At 43.6% G+C, this 20,402-nt stretch overlaps 2 protein-coding genes across 7 annotated transcripts; both read right to left on the bottom strand.

Moving 5' to 3' along the window:
• Positions 1–636: 636 nt before the first annotated feature.
• On the bottom strand, positions 637–6,332 carry LOC136443049 (CMP-N-acetylneuraminate-poly-alpha-2,8-sialyltransferase-like). 2 transcript variants are annotated; one of them, XM_066440114.1, is made up of 9 exons: positions 5,885–6,330; positions 4,810–4,869; positions 4,666–4,770; positions 4,333–4,474; positions 4,085–4,197; positions 3,835–3,927; positions 3,522–3,633; positions 1,977–2,130; positions 637–1,533 (listed from the first exon to the last, which is right to left on the bottom strand). In XM_066440114.1, the coding sequence occupies exons 1-9, from the start codon at positions 6,061–6,063 to the stop codon at positions 1,304–1,306; spliced, it is 1,188 nt and encodes a 395-aa protein (XP_066296211.1). In that variant the 5' UTR covers positions 6,064–6,330; the 3' UTR covers positions 637–1,303. The 2 variants fall into 2 exon arrangements, with proteins under 2 accessions (XP_066296211.1, XP_066296219.1); XM_066440122.1 differs by lacking the exon at positions 4,666–4,770 and having other exon boundaries at positions 5,885–6,332.
• A 1,173-nt stretch (positions 6,333–7,505) lies between these two features.
• On the bottom strand, positions 7,506–15,558 carry LOC136443023 (uncharacterized). 5 transcript variants are annotated; one of them, XM_066440092.1, is made up of 3 exons: positions 15,223–15,558; positions 10,826–10,996; positions 7,506–9,277 (listed from the first exon to the last, which is right to left on the bottom strand). In XM_066440092.1, the coding sequence occupies exons 2-3, from the start codon at positions 10,986–10,988 to the stop codon at positions 9,051–9,053; spliced, it is 390 nt and encodes a 129-aa protein (XP_066296189.1). In that variant the 5' UTR covers positions 10,989–10,996; positions 15,223–15,558; the 3' UTR covers positions 7,506–9,050. The 5 variants fall into 5 exon arrangements, with proteins under 5 accessions (XP_066296189.1, XP_066296185.1, XP_066296179.1 ...); XM_066440088.1 differs by lacking the exon at positions 15,223–15,558 and adding an exon at positions 14,925–15,216; XM_066440082.1 differs by lacking the exon at positions 15,223–15,558 and adding an exon at positions 14,477–14,917.
• Between the last annotated feature and the right edge of the window lie 4,844 nt (positions 15,559–20,402).

Raw genomic sequence — 20,402 nt, 5'->3', positions numbered from 1 at the left:
AAGATAACAGTAGGCATATAATGATTTTTTAATTGAGTTGTAATCGTGCATTTAGCTTTGCGTCGCTGTTTTGTGCTAATGTAAAATGTACAGAGACCTCCCCTGCACAAATGGTATAGTTAAGTGGTTCCTCGCGCCAGGTGGCGTACACGTCATCTGATCACATCCGGATTTTGTTTCCTCAAGCTTGGTTTCCTTGATACATTTAGTAAACAACTTCATCCAAGTCTGATACGAGAAGGATTAAAATTCATAAACTCAGAATACAAATAGAAAGGATTGAAATCTGACAGAGAAGAATGGTGCACTTTGAAGTGGAGGAGACGTGAGGCACTGTGTGACCAGTGGTCAAGAGTTGGGGAGACGACAGGGATGGCCGTTCAGTACTGGGGAGAATGACATATTACTTTTAAAACCAGTTCACAATCCAGGTCTTTTATAAAATCTCATCTAAATGCCTCGTCATTGAGATATAGGATACCCGTCTTTCTTTTCTCTTCATCATCGGAGTCCGGTGACTGGCGATCTGAAATACAGTACAGCACATGTGTACGAAGTTGACTTGTCTGTGCAAAGATACCTTTGATTTTAATACAGCTGGTGTTACATCCATTCTAAAAAGACATTAGCCAAGTCTCTGATTGTCCTTTCCTTTATTCTCATATCAGAGCATATGAGAGGGCGTTTGTGGCACAAAATTCCAAATTACAATTTTTCTTGCAAACGTACATGCATATGGCATTGTAGGTAACGTGTTAACGATTTTATCAAATATAGTTATATGTAACGTTAATGCTATTCACAGTAAAGGAAGTCAAGATTGTGCGTCAGATGCCTTTGAAGTGTAACATCTACTAACATAATTCCACCAGGGTACATAATTTCGCCAACCTGAAAAGATTCGTCCAAACAGTTCTCCAACCCAACGTCCTCCAATATAATGCACTCCTGTATATCTAAATTGTACAGCACTAGAGATCTCTCAAACCCACTGTTTTTTAAAGTGGCGGATTTATGTAACACGGTGGATCAATGTTAATGGAGGTTAACAATACGCCCACAAAACTCTCAAAATACAGGCAGTAATCTGTGCTTGAATACATTATGTCATTAAAAAGTTAAGATCGAATTGTACCTGAGAATAACGTTGTTTTTGATATCATTATTTTTTGGCAGATCCCATTGCAATGCGTTGGTACCATACTCTGATAACACTGATAAAATTATAGTTCATTGATTTGATGACTGACTAGCTGTCAAATCCAGTGCTACACATACAATTCATAATCGGCATGGACCCGTGCTATCTACAGTTTCCACTTATCAACTGCAAAACGCCATGATTGTGGAATTCTAGGAGTTTTTCAAACTCCTTGTCCATGTCGTGCCAGCGGTTGTTGAGCCCTCCGGAGTCCACGGACTTGTAGTAGTGGTAGCGGACCGGCCGGCCCTCCCTGTCCTCAGGGAACGGCCAGAACCCGTACATGTTAACCTGGTCACACAACTCCAGAGCCACGGACGCATAGTAGAATCCTTAACATCAATCAGAAACAACAACAAAAAGTTTCAGTCAGCGAGATGTCTGCAAACATGCTTTTGAGAAAAAAATATTCAACGATAACTCAGAACAAAAATGTTGCTACATGTACTTTTGGCAAGGGGTGCTTTCGAGGCGCACTCTTCTATAGCGCGGCAAGTCAGATATCGTCTTAGAGTTCTCCTTGACAGGTCGACTGATGATGCTGACTATCAGGTGACAAGAGACAGTTGTATACAGGCTTGAGATGTTTTTATTTGTCTTATCTCTCTTAGAACTGTCTCTGTATTCTCAACCTTCCGGCTAAGTATCCACTCTTCCAGTCCTTCAGAAACTTTCTGATGATAGCTTGGGCCTCGGGCTTTCTTTGTGTCAATTTGACCATAATGAGCTATAAACAGGCGGACCTTCTTTCCTGTGACAATGTTAGTACATGTACCTGAAGAGAAATTAGTCTCTCCTTCGGACAGTTTGAGCCCGAGTTTTCTCCAGGTCTGCAGCATCGTCCCGGCATGGGAGGGGTTGATGAACAGAGGGACTGCGGAGGAGTTGTGAGACGTCAGTACCTCAGGAATCCCGAGTAAGGACCCGATCTGTCAATACAAGTGGGTTCATTACTGTCCGCACCAGGTAGAGGGAAATATCGTCAGTACCCAGGAGAGGGAAACACAGTCAGCACCAGGGACAGGGAACCACACAGTCAGAACCAGGGACAGAGAAACTGTCAGCACGGGTGACAGGGAAACACTGTCAGCACCAGGGACAGGGAAACACTGTCAGCACCAAGCATATGGATAGGGAAACTGTCAGCACCAGGGACAGGAAAAAACAGTCAGAAACAGGGACAGGAAAACACAGTCAGAAACAGAGACAGGAAAACACTGTCAGCACCAGGGACAGGGAAACACTGTCAGCACCAGGGACAGGGGAACATTGCCAGCACCAGTTACAGGGAAACACAGTCAGTACCAGGGATAGGAAAACATCGCCAACACCAGTTACAGGGAAATACAGTCAGTACCAGGGACAGGATAACACTGTCAGCACCAGGGACAGGGAAACACAGACAGCACCAGTTACAGGAAAACACAGTCAGTACCAGGGACAGGGAAACACAGTCAGCACCAGGGACAGGGAAACACGGTCAGTACCAGGGACAGGGAAACACTGTCAGCACCAGGGACAGGGAAACACTGTCAGTACCAGGGACAGGGAAACACAGTCAATACCAGGGACAGGAAAACACAGTCAGTACCAGGGACAGGAAAACACGGTCAGTACCAGGGACAAGGAAACATTGCCAACACCAGTTACAGGGAGACACAGTCAGTACCAGGGACAGAAAAACACTGTCAGCACCAGGGACAGGGAAACACAGTCAGCACCAGGGACATGGGAACATTGCCAACACCAGTTACAGGGAAACACAGTCAGTACCAGGGACAGGAAAACACAGTCAGCACCAGGGATAGGGAAACATTGCCAACACCAGTTACAGGGAGACATAGTCAGTACCTGGGACAGGGGAACATTGCCAACACCAGTTACAGGGAAACACAGTCAGTACCTGGGACAGGGAAATATTGCCAACACCAGTTACAGGGAAACACAGTCAGTACCAGGGACAGGATAACACTGTCAGCACCAGGGACAGGGAAACACAGTCAGCACCAGGGACAGGGAAACACTGTCAGTACCAGGGACAGGGAAATACTGTCAGCACCAGGGACAGGGAAACATTGTCAGGGACAGGGAAACACTGTTTGAACAAGGGACATGGAAACATTATCAGCACCAAGGACAGGAAAACAGTCAGCGCTAGGGACAGAGAAACACTGTCAGCATCAGGGGCAAGGAAATACCGTCAGCACGAAAGAGAGGGAAACACATATACATCAAAAGCAATAGACCCGGGCTAGCTATGCAAATTAACCTGGGTGTTTGTCATACTACATGTACATTACAATAAAGCAAGTTTCCTTACGTTTCCCTTGACAGTGAAGGGAGCCGACACGATGTAGGTGTCCTGGCCGTACTGGTGGTGCAGGTGGTTCACGAACTTCTCACGTCCGGTATGGGACTTCAGGGAGTCGAACCTGTAACATTACAACCATCAAATCTTCCACGGAGACAAAATGACCACGACTGGTCCCTTTTACGTTAATTTTTATCATCGTTTTAAGAATCCCAGCTTGTCAAGGAAATTGTACGACCCCCTCTCTTGTTCCGTCTATCCATATAGCCCTATATCTTCGTTGTCTTTCTTTCTACCCGCACGGTGAATAAGCTCTACTTACTTGGACCTCATTCTGTCTCGGCTGGTTGTGACCATGTCTGTACGTCTGCCGATGTCATCCAGATATGGCGGGCACACAGGCGCCATGTTGAACCTGGAATAAAAGTGTATATATCGAACAAATCGTCTCATTTCACGAATTCTCTCAGTTTGCTCTTAATTTTTCGGTCAAAACGATTCATCATCAAAACGATTAATGGGTGTCATTATATAACGTAAATAGTTTTTTGATAGTTATACAGCAAACGTACCTGATCACAAAATCGCTCGAATCTATCTGTTCTCCGCATTTGCTTCCAGTCAAGATGCCGCCGTTGCCAACCAAACTGCAAACGCCTAACGACCGACCACTGAAGGGACTAACCTGGAGTTGACAGAGATAGAACAGACGGATAAATATTCATAAAGATGAGTATGTATTGTTCGGTACAATATGTTCATATCTTTTTACCAGCCAAAGTCGACAAAAAGTGCAGTAAGTGTCTCCCTGTATGCTCACCTTTGGGAGAGTGTAGAACATGTCATCTTTCATGTACAGTGAATTTTTGGGTCTGAATACGAACGGGAGTCTCCTTTTCTTGGCTGAGGTGTCTTGGCTAAGTACAAATCTCTTGGCCGTTTGTAATGGTTTAAGATTTTGTCTGTTGATACAAAACAACGACTCGTTATCAGCGAGGAATCTCAAAAATCAAAGATTGTCATGATGTGTCAATTTTTGTTGTATCATATTAAAAGAATCGTAATATGTTGGATATTGTGTCAAAGGCATGCTATGAAAGTATAACGATGAACATAAATAAGATGTGTTTGCCCCATTTTTGCGTTCACTCACCTCAATTGTAACAACGCGGTCTTGTTCATTTGCCAGCTCTGTCCTGTATTGGAAGGATCCTGTCCCTGATGTTCTTCGCCTCTCTCGCTTGGTGTCGCTTGTGAACTACATTTGCGGAAGAAAAATAAGTAAGCTATTATTCACCTTCCTACACTCCTGGTTTCCCCGAATGTTGCTCCAACTTGTGCTCGCTTCGACGATACGCTACATTCGAAAAATTGAACAGAAACAGAACGTGTTAGTGTTAATGAAGTCATTATACAACGCGCTACATGTGTTTGTTTTCGTTACCACAGTGAGTCACTGAATTCATTTTGTCATTTATGGAAGCCACTCATTCATTCTTCAGTGGCCCGTCCCTTCACTGAAAGCTGTGTGAACATTTATCATATGTGAATCGAAGAGTGCCCACTGCACTAGCAGAGCACACAGGACTACTACTCGAAAAAGAAAACATCATTTGGCGAAGGTATGAGATTGTGGATCTCTGTCATTCATTGAACCCATTCATTCACTCTTCAGTGACCCGTCCTTTCTCTGAAAGCTGCGTGTTCATTGGACTAAGCGGTCGTGATTAAAGTTAAGTCGCTTGACCCAATTTCTCTGCAACAAGGAAATCTCCTGAGCTTTTCACCGATCTTTGCCAGCAGAAATAAAGGCCAGGCCGGTCTTAAGAGCCTGCAGTGCAGTGACTTTTGTGTCTCGGTTCAGTGATTGATCAATATGTCGTCTTGAAGATGATTGTAATTACTGTCTCTAAACAATAATGGAAAACAAATAGAGCACACATTTTGAACTGGAATGTTTTGGATGTATGAACTGCTCTTGAAATAGGATTGCAATGATTATTATGACACCAAGCATTCGTTTAGAATTGTGCTAAAGAGGCAAAGAGAACTGCATAACAGAACGTTACATATATGTATGTACGTATATAACGTTATGTATGTATGCATAAAAAAGTATGTGTCTGATTTATTCAGGTGAACCTGTCAGAAGATGGATACACATATAGCTGCAGGTGTCTTTATAATCTCTCTCTCTCTCTCTCTCTCTCTCTCTCTCTGCCTGTGTATGTGTGTGCGCATGTGTGTGTGTGCGTCTGCGCGTGTGTATGTGTGCGTGTGTACATGTGTGTGTCCGTGTGTGTCTGTGTGTGAATTGGTTAACAGCCGGAGAGACCAATACAAATCGTGGGGGGGGGGGGGGGCATACTTACACATTGACATCAATATGGTAGACAGTCAGGATCAAACACGTTCCCAGGACTCCGAGTGCCAAACAGACGGTGAGGAAAGATTTCAGACGACATTTGGGACGCCGACAGCATGAGGGTAGAAAGTTCATGATGCAGTCTACGTGCACCAACACAGTTAACTCTCTGGAGTCCACACTCATCCTCCTCGGGGAGGGATATCTGCTGACGTTATCATCAAATAAACAACAACTACAGAGATATGGTTGGCGTGGCGTGGCAGGATTTTCCAAGATATGCCGCCATGGTTTCACCGCTCTGGTGGCATTCTTTCCTCACACACACACCCATACGATCGGACAGAAGGTGTGCTTAATGTTAAACCCCGCACTGGGCCCAGCCGCCTGTATAAAGGCTTCTGTAGGGCGTGTTTGACCCAGATGTGCTCGCTATGGTCATTCTTCTTTTCACCTAGCAACGATTCTTCGTTTGTCCAGAAATAACCCTCTGGGACGGAGGCTTTGCGTTATAAAAGGGTCATTCTGATCTGACAGGGCTGTAATTGTTACAGGATCTATCATTCAAAGCAAATGGGAATAAGAAAATAACCACGCCTTCATGCATACTGAATTACCTATTGTTCACTACACTGAAACAATACTGCCTGAGGGGGGACTCTTCCAGGTCACATTGTGCGTGCTGAGGTGTGACAGTGCACTAGTTCCTGAATTGGTTCATTCCAAGGAGGTTTAAATGAACCTCCCTGGTTCGTTCGCAGCGACTGCCAAATAGGATCAAAATTACACAAATTTCCGTGCAGGTGTTGGACGGAAAGAGTAACGTTTTCTGGATGGCAGTTTTCTTCTGCTTCACAGAAAATGTTACTTACACCCCCCCCCCCGCAAAAAAACACCTGCTTGAATACTTGATTGAACACGCCCACCTTAAGTATCTACCGTGAGAACTACTGAATCCAGTTTATCCCACTTGGACAAATACCACCTGTTTTGTGATGAATCATTCCTTATTTCTTGCCAACAAGTGCAAAAAGACCATTCCTTATTCTCTGCCGACCAGTCAAAATTATTCGCCCTTTTTTTCTCTTGATAATGGACAATATTGACAGTAAATATATGTCTAATTGCTTTCTCAGTAGCGTATTGTTTGGTCCAATGCTTATGTCACAGAAGGGAATGTAGATGCCTCTCAAATGGTCCGTCTCCCTGGAGCACGGAATGTAGCAATCAACAAATATAGTGTGAAACTAGCTGAGTGCATCTACTCTTGCTGCATCATTGTACGGTTTGCGAGCATGACATTTTCCCGTATCTCCGGAGATACTTTCCTTTAGAAACCTATTGTGCAAATTCTAAACAAGGAAATATCCATTCTTCAATCCGTAGTTACTGTTCCTAGATGCTGTTGAAAAGGCGTTAGCTGATGGAGTAAGTAGTGGTTCTCACTCTTTACCTTAATCAAGTGTAATCTTACTCTTGTAACAATATGGTTATTTTGATAATCGCTGTGTGACCTTCAAACCTTATGGGCTTATTTTACCTATAAAAGTGCACGCATCATGTTACCCATTAATCCCATATCAATTTAAAACCAGACCTAAGGGATCAAGCAAAATTAGAAACGCACCTTACAGTTTGAGTAGAATATTGTATTTCATGTGTCGAGCAGAATCATAACTAAGATATCTACAGATTTCAATATAGGCATGCCGCAATGCTATGTCATATAACAGGTGAATATTACTGCTGAAACGACGTACAGACAGTGAACTGTCAGATTTATTTTATTCCTTAAGATGTGCGCTTTATTCAGCATTCAAGGGAGATACATGTATGTACCAAATTAAAACCTAGGGCTTAGATTATTGCTACTATTAATTACAACAATATGAACTTAGCGTGTTCAGACATTCAAAAAGAGCATGCGGTGTAGACATTATAGAATAAAGCTCAAAATGAACGCACAATAAACACGAATTGACAGTTGTCCTTTTATAATTTGTACATCATCTTACATAAGTCCATTTTTCTATTTTGTCTAGAATCGAATGGCAACATCTTCAAGTCCGATCGTCAATTACATCTTTCTCAGATGTAGAGGCTTCTCTGTGGTTTTACCACCAGTCTTTTGGCAGATGAGTCTAAGGGTTTGAACCTACATATGTCGGTTAAAGCCTTCCTTGTGGCACTCTTATCATGTGATTGCAGTACTGCGGAATCTCTCCTCGCTGAGCTGAGTGTCCCTCGAGTGGAAAATTGCACTGCTGATGGCCGTCCCCATATCAGAGATACTTGATGAGTACGTTTGCACTGTCGACACTTTGTCTGCGTCTCCCTTTTATTACATGGCCAAGAGTAGGAAAGTAGAGCTCTTGGATTAGCACTCTGAAGTTGTTAGAGAAGGGTAGAACTACAAAGTCTTTAACACTTCGTTAGACGCTCTGGTGACATTCTCTTAAATGACGATTCTTCATTGGCGATCCTAAAGCACTTATGGTTTGCAACGGGCACGTTACAAAACTCTGGTCACGTCTTGCACGTAGGCAAATATTATCAGAGTAGAATTATTCAAAGTCACGCACAAGGATATGACATACATACATTTATGTTAGGTGCAGTCATGCTATGAATTTTTCATCAAACTTAGACCACAGAAAAATTGTGTTTGTTTGGTAAAACGTCTTATCAATCATCGAGAATTGGAGGGCTAAAATGGTCGACTCACTGAGGTGTATATACTCATATCCGGCTGGTGATGAAATGTAAGTAGCTGTTTGAGTACCGGCAGACTTTTAGATGGCTGAAAAACCCCGGCCCGGACCTCACAAAACCCTGGCGCTCTCTCATAAAGCATGACCGTAATACTTGATTAAAAGTGCGGTTTACTGTGACAATAAAAGTTACGTGACGGAGAGTGATGTTTTCTTTTACAGCCAGTACTGCCATCTAGATAATATCAACCGTTAAGGCAGACCCTACCTTTTATGCATGGGAGTATGTAGCTCTACAATAATGTCCAAATGGATAAGACCTAAAACCACACAATCACAGGCCTTTGCATGTGTCTTTGGATTATTGTTTCCGCAACCATTATAAGACTCGTAGCTACAAGTGTCGTTTGGCATAGTTCTCTATTTCAAGTAAAACTCCCCGGTACCTAAAATCAGTTGGCGTCATTTTTCTAAAGGCTCTGTTGACTCCTCTGTCAGGGTTTGCATATTATTGGCGTCCTTTGCGTCCTTTGCGGACTCGCCCGGATCCAGTTTCTTGAGGTCTATGTTGTACCTGCCCTTGGACAGTTCGGTCTTGATGTAATCAATCCTCCGCGCCACCTCGTAACAGTCCAGCCGCGCACCGTCATCATCCTCCTCCTCCTTGGTGTCGTCGGTCTTTTTTATCCCTGCAGAAAAAAGAAAAAAAGTTAACTGAAATCGCTACGTTAGGTATGTTTTTGTCACTTGAACAAGATGGCTGCAGTACTGGTACGATGACGATGACGACGACGACGACGACGACGACGATGATGATGATGATGATGATGATGATGATGATGCCATTGTTAATTAATATGTTGCCCCCCAACTGGCCCCAATGATCCTTACTGGTCTCTCTCATATGGATTTTGCATGAGGGCCCTGTCGTATTGGTCATACGACAGCAGTTTGAGGTCGTGTATGTGTCGTATATGTGTCGGGGAAACTTCAGCTGTCTTGTGCCGGTAAAGGTTGTCGTACATCCTTCTTGACGGTCTATCCTTCTATGGCCAAGCTAGTAAATCCTAGGATAAAAAGGGCACGACGACTGCGCCTAAAGAGAAAAAGCTGAGGAACTTAGGAAAGCTGAGGCCATGTTGATTTGATTATATGGATGGCATCCGCACGCGAATCAAATTTCGTTCCTTTCCACACAAAAAGTTTTTCGGCCATACTGTAACTCATAAAAAGCAGCTGCCGAATGAGAAAATACATACTGTAAATTACAAAATGATATTTCGGAATAATGTCGTTGAATGCCAAAGTTAATTCCAAAGTCCAAGAAGAAGTTTTGAAACAATCAAACTGATGAAGGTCATATATTTCGGTATACCATGCTTTGTGTGTTTAGTTTTGGTCATCCATCCTGACCATGGATCGATCGATATAGATTTCATAATTTTTTTGCCAAACTTTTTATTCATTCGCACGCTCGCATCAGTTTTGGGGTCCCAAGAGGATGTCATCCATATTATCAAATCAACATGACCTAATGCTGACGCACCTATGTGTATCTGTGAGTGACATCTTGCGATATAGTATATCGCCGAAAGCAAATAATGTATTACAGGGAAAGTCGAGGATAAGAATATGGAGATACGAGTTATTTGCAGTATTGTAAGATGGATCATACCATGACAATGTCTGACGTAAGTTCTACATTGCGGGCTCGTATACTTGACGGAGAAATAGCATAGTTGGCGTAAATTGTGCCAGTAAGGCTTCGTAAAACCATCTGTACGTCATCCATGTCATCGGTAAGACAAGGGAGTACGTGAAAGCCAGCCAAGAAACTCGACGCGCGCGATAGGGAAGCTTCTGTAAACCTGGCCTTATTATCAAAAGTATGGTTCGCTCACTACGTAAGCCAGCTGACCTTTCATGGCTCTTTACATTTGTCGGCGCACACACATTTACGTCATAGCATGAAAGTTCATCTGTGTCGGTAAATGACATTGTGACTGAAATTAGGCTTTGGAATTAGACATGACGCAGTCTAAAATTCATTGATAGTCGTCTGATTAGGAAAAAAAAAAAGACATTTTGCTGCCCTCCGGCACAGAAAATGGAAAAATGTGGTGTATAACTAGTATGAGGTGGTTTACAAACAAACAAACAAACAAACAAACAAACAAACAAGCAAGCAAGCAAGCAAGCAGATAGACAAGCATCCTAAATAAGGTGCGTTTCCCTACCCTTGCCTGTCCAGGGTTCCGGTCTGTCCGTGCCGTACGGGTCTGAGATGGACGGCAGGGCGGAGCTGATGTCAGTGACGTCAGTGCTGCTGGCAGGCTCCATGTACCGTGCAGTCTTCTGGGGGTACGGAAGAGTCTTGTCCTTGCTCGCTCCGCTACCCATCGTCTTCCCTGTACACAGATACACACATGAACCGAAGAAAAATATTACTGGCCTTGTATGATGTACACAATCCCAAGTATACTTGTAACCAGGCGACATTCCTTTCTCCAGCGAAGAAAACCTTCAGTCTTGTCAACAGAATGTGTTTGAGATTCCCTTTCCCCTCACGTCACTGCTGAGGCGGGGAACTCTTTATGTTCAAAAATAGCAGGGGCCTCGAGCTCTTCCTTATAAGGATAGCTAGTTTGCTAGCAATAATCATACCTGTATGGCTAGGTCTGATGTTAATCAAGGACACGCGGCAGAGATCACACAAAAACCTGTGGCTGGCTTTTGCTTACATAACGTTACATGTAAGACGAAGACTGGGCGACTGAGTTAGACTAGAGGGAGAGCCACAGATTTATTTTCATTTCTATTTTATTGCGCCACAGATGATCACCAACCACAAACTAGAAACCCTTCAGGGTGAATAGAAATACACGATGAAAACGAAACCAATAACCCAGCAGCAGACACAGATCTTTTTTTAGATGATATTCTAATAATATCTAACGTTGGGTAACATAAATTCGTGGGGTACTTAGATTCGCGATTTTTCGAAAACGGGGTATTTAGGGATATGTGCTAGATGCAACATCAGTAATACCGCTAGAAATGCAAACTTGACAGACTAACGCATTCAGAACACTGTCTGAAAAGCTTCGATAACCATGCATTAGAAGTTGGCGACGTCAAAAACTCTCCGTCCCTTATTGACAGAGTCTGTGGGCTTCGTGGGAGACTCACACTGCACGGTTGTTCGCTGGTTTATAAGACAAATGTCACATCTCCTGCCTGCTAAACACAATTATTTACAAGACAACTTATTACAATCTCTTTTGCTAACCTGCAACTGGATTTAAGTGTGATCAATCATCAAAACTCCTCTTTGTTGCTACAACCTACGGCACGTGTATTTTCCCGCCGCCATATTGTTACCCAGAATCATGTCGTCAAGCAGACGACAAAAGGTTTGTGAGGAACACTTTTTTGTCTAAATGTTGCGTGTGATAGTGGACTGAAGACGATATTTTCCTCAAAGTTTGCTCCTAACACAACAAGGAACACATGGACATAGTAGTATAACCATTGCTACGGCATCCAGCTAACTTGCCATGAATAATGTACACGTTGCCATGACGGTGGATGTCGACTTTGACGTTCTATAGCTACCGACTCAACACACGGGTTGTTCCCGTAGGCCTGATGTGTGCGGTACGGCCGTTTTTTCGTGTATTTTTTTACTTGGACACGTCTATATCCATAGCACTCTCCTCAAGCCAAGGATGGAACGAATAGCTGCTGTATAAAATGTAATTAGCGGTAAGATATTCAAGACGAATCTTCTCTCCCGAATTAATGTGCACCCCTGTCCGACAGCACCGACATTGTGCGTGCGGCGGACGGTAGTTTCAAGTTGAAATATTATGGTGTCAGCACGACTAGAGACAAAATCTACCATATATATGATTAGTGCAAAGATAGTACATGATACTGACAGAATAATAGAAAAAAAGGATGGTTTATTGTTCTGCTAGATTGATTTCAGTCAACCATTATCGGAAAAATCCCGAATTTATGTTACCCAACGTTACTGCTACCTGGCTACTGACGACGTATTCAATGCATGCAGTATGCATGGCCTTGGTATCTAGATCAAAGCAAGGACTATCACGTCTTCCCGGTAATCTTATTTTAGCAAATAGGCCACGAGAATTACGTTGCTCAATGGAATACTATCGTCCGGAGGCGCCTTATTTCACTTTGTTTAATATGTATGTATCAGTTGCCCCAAACTACATTGATGACTGAACAGAATTACCGACACACACGATATTTACAGCAGCGTCCTCCGCAGTCTGAACCCCGGGGATACTGTCGTCACAGGAGGCGGTGTGTTCGCTGCTCTCCGCCTGGTACTTGGCAAATTTCCACCACTTCTGCGTTTGTAATCTTGAAGTGTGGCCAACTATTGCTGTCAGGGGTACTCATCAATACACGTTGTGAGCCTCACTTAGGGATCCTTAGGACGTCAATAGGAAAGTGAACTTATGCCCAGTGTCTATTTAACGCCTGGATATAGATACACTTTCCGAGCACTCCTTTCTCAGACCAGTTGCACTTGAAACCATAGCCGGGCCTTTTATGATAATGTATTTGTGTGAATATTTGGCCGTTGGGACATTACAGAGGATCTGGCAGCCAATTTTCTCCACCCTTCTTGGTTATCTGTTCTTCCTAATGTTTCACTTAATGTCATGCCTGCCCATTTTCTGATGTTATCCCCCCTGCAATACAACGCAGCAAGTACAAGCTTAAATCAAATCATAAACATGCAATTCACGCGGCGCGGTTAGAAATCTTATGACGGTGGAAACTTGCAACTAAGATGACCTTATTCATATATGACTAAAATGAACCCACCCGGTCGCACAGCCGTCTCCATCATTATTAATTGATGCATACACACGTCAACACGGGGACGTTCCTCAATGGATGATTAGCGGCACGAAACTGACTGATGTCCTATAGAATCGGAAATCAGCCAGCTCTGAAGGATCGATCAATTCTCGAGCAGATGAAACGCACAGGCCGTATCGTGAGCCGAACCGGAGGGGATAGTGAAGCCATTAACGTGTGTTAAAACTGTATCCTATCATCATTCTACAGTGTCACAAGAGAGACAGGTGGGTGTTAGCGCTGTGCTGGGGCTAACTGTCCCAGTAGGACGTTGTATGACGACATTTTCTCATGTTTGGCATCGCAAGAGACACTTGATACATACGTCCGTGTAAAGGCATGGGAATGATAGCTACATGTACTGCAATACCTAGAACGCCCTTCCCGTCGTTTGATGCGTTGTAGATGTATGAAAGAACGTAGCAAAACCGTTTATTAAATACGAACGCCTATTGGGTACATCTAGTCGTCAGCCACCGCCTCATATTCAAACGTTCCTCCTTTACCTGATAAAACACCGCGTCGGCCGTTTTACAAAAGGTCATAGGACACATTATGCCAAATCATGACGTTTCAACAGTGACAAGTTATTAGTGTGCACCCCTCCCCTTTCCTGCGGCAACCTACTAGCCTACATAAACAAGCGCTTCATAAATATCAAAGCGCTTCATAAATGTCAGAGATATCCCCACTCCTTTCCCTGGGGTTATGGGGGGCCCTGTACTATCAAAGCTCTACTCTGAATTAAATTCAGGAAGACATAGGCTAGTAATTACGTTACATTCGGTAGACTGGCTATACGTAGAATGCACCGATCACGCTCCAGGTTGAATTTGAGCGGTCCGGCTAAGAATTACGTGGAATTATAACGGCTGATTACGATCTTCACATAAGGGTACGCAGGCCCCATTCTTCTTCTTGTAAGCAATTCTTCCATCATAGATGATAGCAAGCACATGAGATAGAATAAAGATGCAGTCATTTACCTTCGGTATGATTGGCGAGCCCCAGAGGAAGGCTGACGCTGTTGCTATCGCTGTTATGCCGTATTACGGGCTCCGGAAAGACAGGTGCGTTGTATTACCAACACGACGTCTGTCCCTAAAGACGCGGACCTAGCTGTGTAGATAGTGTTGTCTCAGCACTCCGTAGCCCTTGCGTGTCCGTAAGCCGTGCGTCACAATTTTACCACAAAATATGAGGCACGGCTTCCAGGAATAAAACAAGCTTCACCTCTTGTCAGTTGATCTGAGAAAAGTCGTGCGTTTGGCACGACTCGGTTCCTTGCCGCTAAATTTAAAACCCGTTACCAGGGAAACAGCAACCACTCAGTCCGTGTGGGGACGTGAAAGAGAGACGTCACTGAGCCAACCAACCGCACTTTCTTTTTGGACTTCTTCTCTCTCTCCATGCGATAATAGATAGGCTTTTTACCTTTTCCAGATCTCAGCTTTCTTCACAAAGTCAGAAGCATTTCTTGCTGTTTCCTCTCGTTGATTCAGGGGCCGTAGCATGCCCCTTGCTAGCCCGACAGTGAAGATACATGTGAAATGCCATCCACGGCTTGTCTACAGAGTCAATGCTTTCCCGTCCTCGAAAGACTAGCCAGGTTTTTCAATACTCGCAGGATATTGGGCCCACCGCTGAGATTCTCCTAGCCCGGAATTCAAGTCCACATACACTACACGAACTACCAAGCTCGCTATTCGCTGTGCCGATGATGTAACGTTACCTCATAGACCTGTATTGCTGAAAACAGTCCCTCAGAATCGACCGACGAGTTCCCCTGTGGCGTGGCAGCTGAGCAAGTGAGGGAAATCAGCTGCAAATGGCGCGCTGGCGATTAAAATGTAATTGGCTGTCGAAGCAGGGCCGCTGCCGGGTTCCTCACAAATCCCGGCGACGCGCTTGACACGACTGTAGGGCACCGCTCAGCGAGCGGGCTGACGTGATAACGCTTCTTGGCAAACTCACTTCTCGAAACCTGACGAATGATGAGAAACAATGCCTCTATCACACGTTAGTTGGCTCCTGAAGCAAATTGCGGTAAGTCTGGCAAGCTTCCCCCCTGACACCCTCCGTAAGGGCCGTGGTCTCGGTAGTCTAGCGGCGCGAAACGTGCAAAATATGAACCCGGCCGTGCCAGAACTTGATAACCCATCAGAATATCAATATACGATACCCGGTGACGTGACAAATCAAGGTCGGCAGGCGGGCAGTTTTATCGAATTCCTGATAGCCTGTGGACCATTCCTCTTCCGCAAGAACATAGAGGCGGCGAAGGCGTTGCCATGGGAGCAGAAACCTGAAGGATGTAACAAATAGTTTCTCAACGGGATTCAGTACGGTGCTGAATCAGCGACCTAAAGTCAACAGTTTATTGTTTTGAAATTTTCGAACAGCTGAGTAGCACTGTTCAACTCTGTCGATTTGTCTTTCAAGGGGCCAAGTCAACACAGAACTGTGTTAAGTAACGCCTGTATGTCGTCAGTGTTTTAAGACAAGCACAAAAAGACATTCTTCAGTCCATCGACATTAGATTTTTTTTTTCATCTCGGCAAAAATATTATAAAAATCTGGCCAAAAAGATTAACATAGCTTAAAGGCCCACTACAACCCCCAGCGCATTCAAAGCGACATGAAAATAAATCTATGACGGGAGACACAAACCACAGAAAGGAAATAATTTAAAGCTTGTTGTTATCTGATCTCATTTCTTTACAAACGTTGGCAAAAACATCCGCCCATCTCCCTCAAGCATTTCCACAGATGTTTATGAGATTTGCAGCGCTGACGAGAAGTCTTCTAAATACCACAGGCCTGCCTCGTTCTTTGTGGCGTTGCTGTTCAATTGCATGGAAGTTGATAGAACCTTCAAGCTCTGGGAAAAGTGGACCATAGAAACAACTTAATGAATTAAAAGTGAAGTGACGAATAACTGAATTCCCTGGATGGTTTCAGCTTTGGTTACTATAGGGATTCATAGTAGTTGAACCTGTACATAGTAGTATTAAGTCGTTAGCTGTAGTGAGATATCACTGTAATTATACTTCTTCTTTATCACCATGTCCTGTACTTAGCTTGTAAGAGCGTAAATGTACAACAAGGGTCTTTCATACATTCATTTATGAAGTTTGATCAGCTGTATGAACAAAACATGACCTTCGACAACTGAAGTCCATTTAATAATTTCATAAGTCTATGCACGTAGCCTGTGTTGCATGATTTATCGCTGTTGGTGGCTGATTGGACCTCCTTCGAGGGGCCTGGTGCCTGACCAGTCGAAGCGCGCGGTAATCTCACGGTACTTTAAATAAGGACTGTGGAGGATTCTGAATTAGTGTTCTTTAGCCTTGGGGAACAGCAGACATTGGCGCCACGCCGACAATTTTCTGGATTTGAAAATGACTGTATATACGTATTTGACTCTCTCTGTAGTGTGCATATTGGTAGATACATTCAAGAATGATTATGATAGAAGCCGTAGTGTAAACGGTGATCAAAACGTACATGTATATACTTGCATATACTTGTACCGTTTTAAGTAGGCTAAATGTATTTGTATGTTTATAGTTGTAGACGGCGTTAAGAAAATCCTTGTAATATTGTAGTACCGGTCAAGTTCTTTGCTCAAGAGTGCTCCTACAGGGCGATATCGATCAGACAGATTGTGTGGAAGTCTCCCCTTGGTCCTCCCTCATAGTCCCAATCTAAAGTGCCGTGAGTGAAATTCGATCGTCTGGAAATGGATTTTTACTGCTGAATCACAGGCTTTCCTCAACTAGACTCTCTCCTGTATTAGGGTAAGTAGAGGCGATTCCATGTTATGCCAGGTATTTGGGAGACGCACTTGTAGCCTGCTGAGCAGGTTCTCTAAATTATCTCTCAACGGCAACGCTCGGGGATCGTCCCAGATGTTAGGGTCTTAATGACAAACGTACATTTAAAATACGTTTCTCGCGTGAACAGACTGATGGCGGGACCTTGTTCTAACATCTACTAACATAATTCCACCAGGGCCAGTATATAATTCCGCCACCCTGAAAAGATATGTCCAAACAGAGATCTAGAACCCAGCGTCCCCCAGATTATTGCACTCCTGTATATCTAAACTGTGCATACCCGGGGATGCTGCACTAGAGATCTCCAAAATCCACTGTTTTTCAAAGCGGCGGGTCTATGTAACCCGGCGGATTAATGGAGGTTACATCTATCCACTGTAACTGTGTTGTACGAACAAAATCGTTACAACTCCAGCATAATAGCGATATTTCCTTGTAGTGGGAACAACGACAAGAAGGTGCGGTTGTAGAATTACAGGACACTTTCATAGGGTTTTCATCCCAGTCTTTTATTATTTCATTATAACACTCCATCTTCGTTCGAAGTTAGTTTTATTGACGATTTCTCTAGAGCTTCATGACCATTGATTTTTAGATGTGTATATTTTGTTTTCGCTTTGAAATTACTCTGTAATCTATTGGCAATTTCTGAAATAAAAAAGGGTCTTGGTTGTGAGTGAGAATCGTAACGTTTTGTGTCTACCCTGTCTTCTGACATGGAACTCTCCCAAGTTTTGCGGACAGTCGGAATGACCATTAATCCAACTCTTCTTGTCGGAATCTTGGGAGGGTTGCGCATAAAAAAACACAAGGCATGCGGTAAACGTCACGATTCTCCTCGTGACAGCTGCTTAGAGATTGTTCATAGCTTGTACCCAGTGCGACAACAGTCGAGTCGTGCGCGACGTATTCCAGATTCATCTACAGATACGCTTTAACGATGGATACGTCTCTTTGATTGTTATCCCGGGAATACGTCCAAAGTGTTGCAGATTAGTACTAGTGGCCCTTTGATCAGCCATTCCAGAAGCAATCTTACTCATTCCCCTTTAGGCAATTCCGTTCAAGGACAATTTTCTTCGTATATTCGGTTTCCATGGCGAATGCCTGATTTAATCTCATGCTCAATTGATGGGACGTAACCAACATATCAATGGGACAAGTGGCTCTAGCGATGTGGATGCACATGTATATACTCGTACACACACACACACACACACACACACGCGCGCGCGCGCGCGCGCGCGTACAAAGAATTGGGTTAACTTGCCGCCAAATAGTCGCATCTACAACATTGCATAGCCATCACCGTTTTATTCAATTCAATTCAAAACAAATCGTACAAGAGCAGGGATTAGCTAACGCCTCCCTGAATTGTGTACCGGTTTTTACAAGTGTTCATTTTAAAATCAGTACAGTTTTTACAGTCGATAAATCCTTTCTGAAGTTGCTGCAAATTTTGAGATTATTCCAACTGGCAGAAATCATTGGTTCAGTGGGCTAGATTCAGATAAACACTTCAATCATGCAGTTCAATTTATCACGACCACGAAGGCATCGCAACGTCCACAAACCTAAGCCTTATACTGTCAACCGTCAATTTGATTCACGAACGGTTGTCGTTTGAAATGAGGGCGGAAATGTTAATGCATGCCGCAGTCGCTTTGTTTGAAAACGAATTGCGAAGTTATAATCTCCACCCTCGAGTGGCAACGAGCTTCGTGACTCGGTTCGTCGGTTGATTGTGAAAAGAGAGTTGGCAATAATGAACTACGGCGGTAGTTGACACCCGGGGGAAGAAGCAAACCTCAAACGGGTGAATACTCACTAGAGCAGAATGACAAGCGGAGTAGAAAATCGGGAACTCACTGATTCAACTGAGTTAGCCCGTGAAGATGTTATTTCCACATGTCAACAATCAAACAGTCCTTCATCTGTACATAAAGCGGACTGATTGCTTTCATTGTCTCTTTGCTCAGACAATGATGATGTCTTTGATTACAGCGAAAGTACGACAGAAGTCGATCGTTAGCCGACAAGGCGACTGTAAAAATAGCATGCTTGTCGTATGTTTCTTTGGCGACATGATTAGTTTTGAATATCATTAGCACTGGCTGTAAGTGCTCGTGATGTTGTTTCTTCCTTCGGGCTGTTTTGCTTTATATTTGTGGATATTTGGAGGTACGTTGCATCGATATATTTCTGGATGTGCCGTTATTTTTCTCTCTTTCGACATTCTTTTCTAACTCATTATGCGGCTCAGTCCAACAGAGCGCCATCCCTCTTCCTTTTGGCATTTGTAGGACTAGAAATTAGGCGTTAATTTGTACACGTGCATACTGTTGCTTTGCGTGGTTTATTTTTGGTACCCATGTGCGTGCTCCAAAACTCACGTAGGCCTCGTATGCTCCATGAACCTTTGATTGCCGTCTCTTGAGATCCTACATAATAGGAGCATTGAGAAATCACGTGGCTCTCCATGGTGCTGACTTAGCTGTTATTAATGCAGGTGTTCAAGCGACCGGTAAGGTATTCCAAAAATTCATGCAAGGACTGGAACAAAAAGGCAGATGTTATCCAATGCATTTTTCGGTAAGACTTAATTGATACCAATCTGGCAAAATAGTTAACCATCCTTTCTTATGTTACATGTCGATGCTATTGATTACCGTTGCATTTCTGGCAGTAATACTGATGTTGCATCTAGCATATATCCCTAAAAAATGTGTCAAAATCCTGGTTATACGTTACCCTGCGGATCCAGGTGAAGTAGTGTTACATCTTTCGAGGGATGTCCTTCTACATAAATATCCACCAATCGGTTCAGCCCATGATGAGCTCTGAGCTACATCCTAGACAGTTAATATCTCACGTGGAAACGGCCCAAATAACCCATCCAAAATAGCTCAAGTATCATTTTCTCTGTAGGAAGGGGCCTCTTTAAGATTGAACATGCTGAGAAGTGAGAGAACAAAAAGGCCGAGCAGTGTTCCTTTCCAAGCAGATGTGCGAAGGCAACAGCCACACAACTAACAAACGACTCTTTGATGGCCAGGCACAGATATCTATG

The sequence above is a fragment of the Branchiostoma lanceolatum genome, chromosome 1, assembly GCF_035083965.1.
Source record: "Branchiostoma lanceolatum isolate klBraLanc5 chromosome 1, klBraLanc5.hap2, whole genome shotgun sequence".
In the NCBI taxonomy this organism is placed as follows: domain Eukaryota; kingdom Metazoa; phylum Chordata; class Leptocardii; order Amphioxiformes; family Branchiostomatidae; genus Branchiostoma; species Branchiostoma lanceolatum.
Note: the sequence above shows the minus strand (reverse complement) of the source record. Positions and strands in the feature narration are given on the sequence as shown.

Bases quoted from the DNA above. Each gene is read 5' to 3' on its own strand.
- LOC136443049 (XM_066440114.1), bottom strand. From the start codon at position 6,063: ATGAGTGTGGACTCCAGAGAGTTAACTGTGTTGGTGCACGTAGACTGC. The intron at 4,198-4,332 runs GTGAGCATACAG...TGTCAACTCCAG, and splicing joins TGTTCTACACTCTCCCAAAG to GTTAGTCCCTTCAGTGGTCG. The intron at 3,928-4,084 runs GTACGTTTGCTG...CTTTTATTCCAG, and splicing joins TCGAGCGATTTTGTGATCAG to GTTCAACATGGCGCCTGTGT.
- LOC136443023 (XM_066440074.1), bottom strand. From the start codon at position 13,494: ATGCATCAATTAATAATGATGGAGACGGCTGTGCGACCGG. The intron at 10,997-13,454 runs GTGGGTTCATTT...ATCTGTGTACAG, and splicing joins GGAGACGGCTGTGCGACCGG to GGAAGACGATGGGTAGCGGA. The intron at 9,278-10,825 runs GTAGGGAAACGC...TTTTTTCTGCAG, and splicing joins GGAACCCTGGACAGGCAAGG to GGATAAAAAAGACCGACGAC.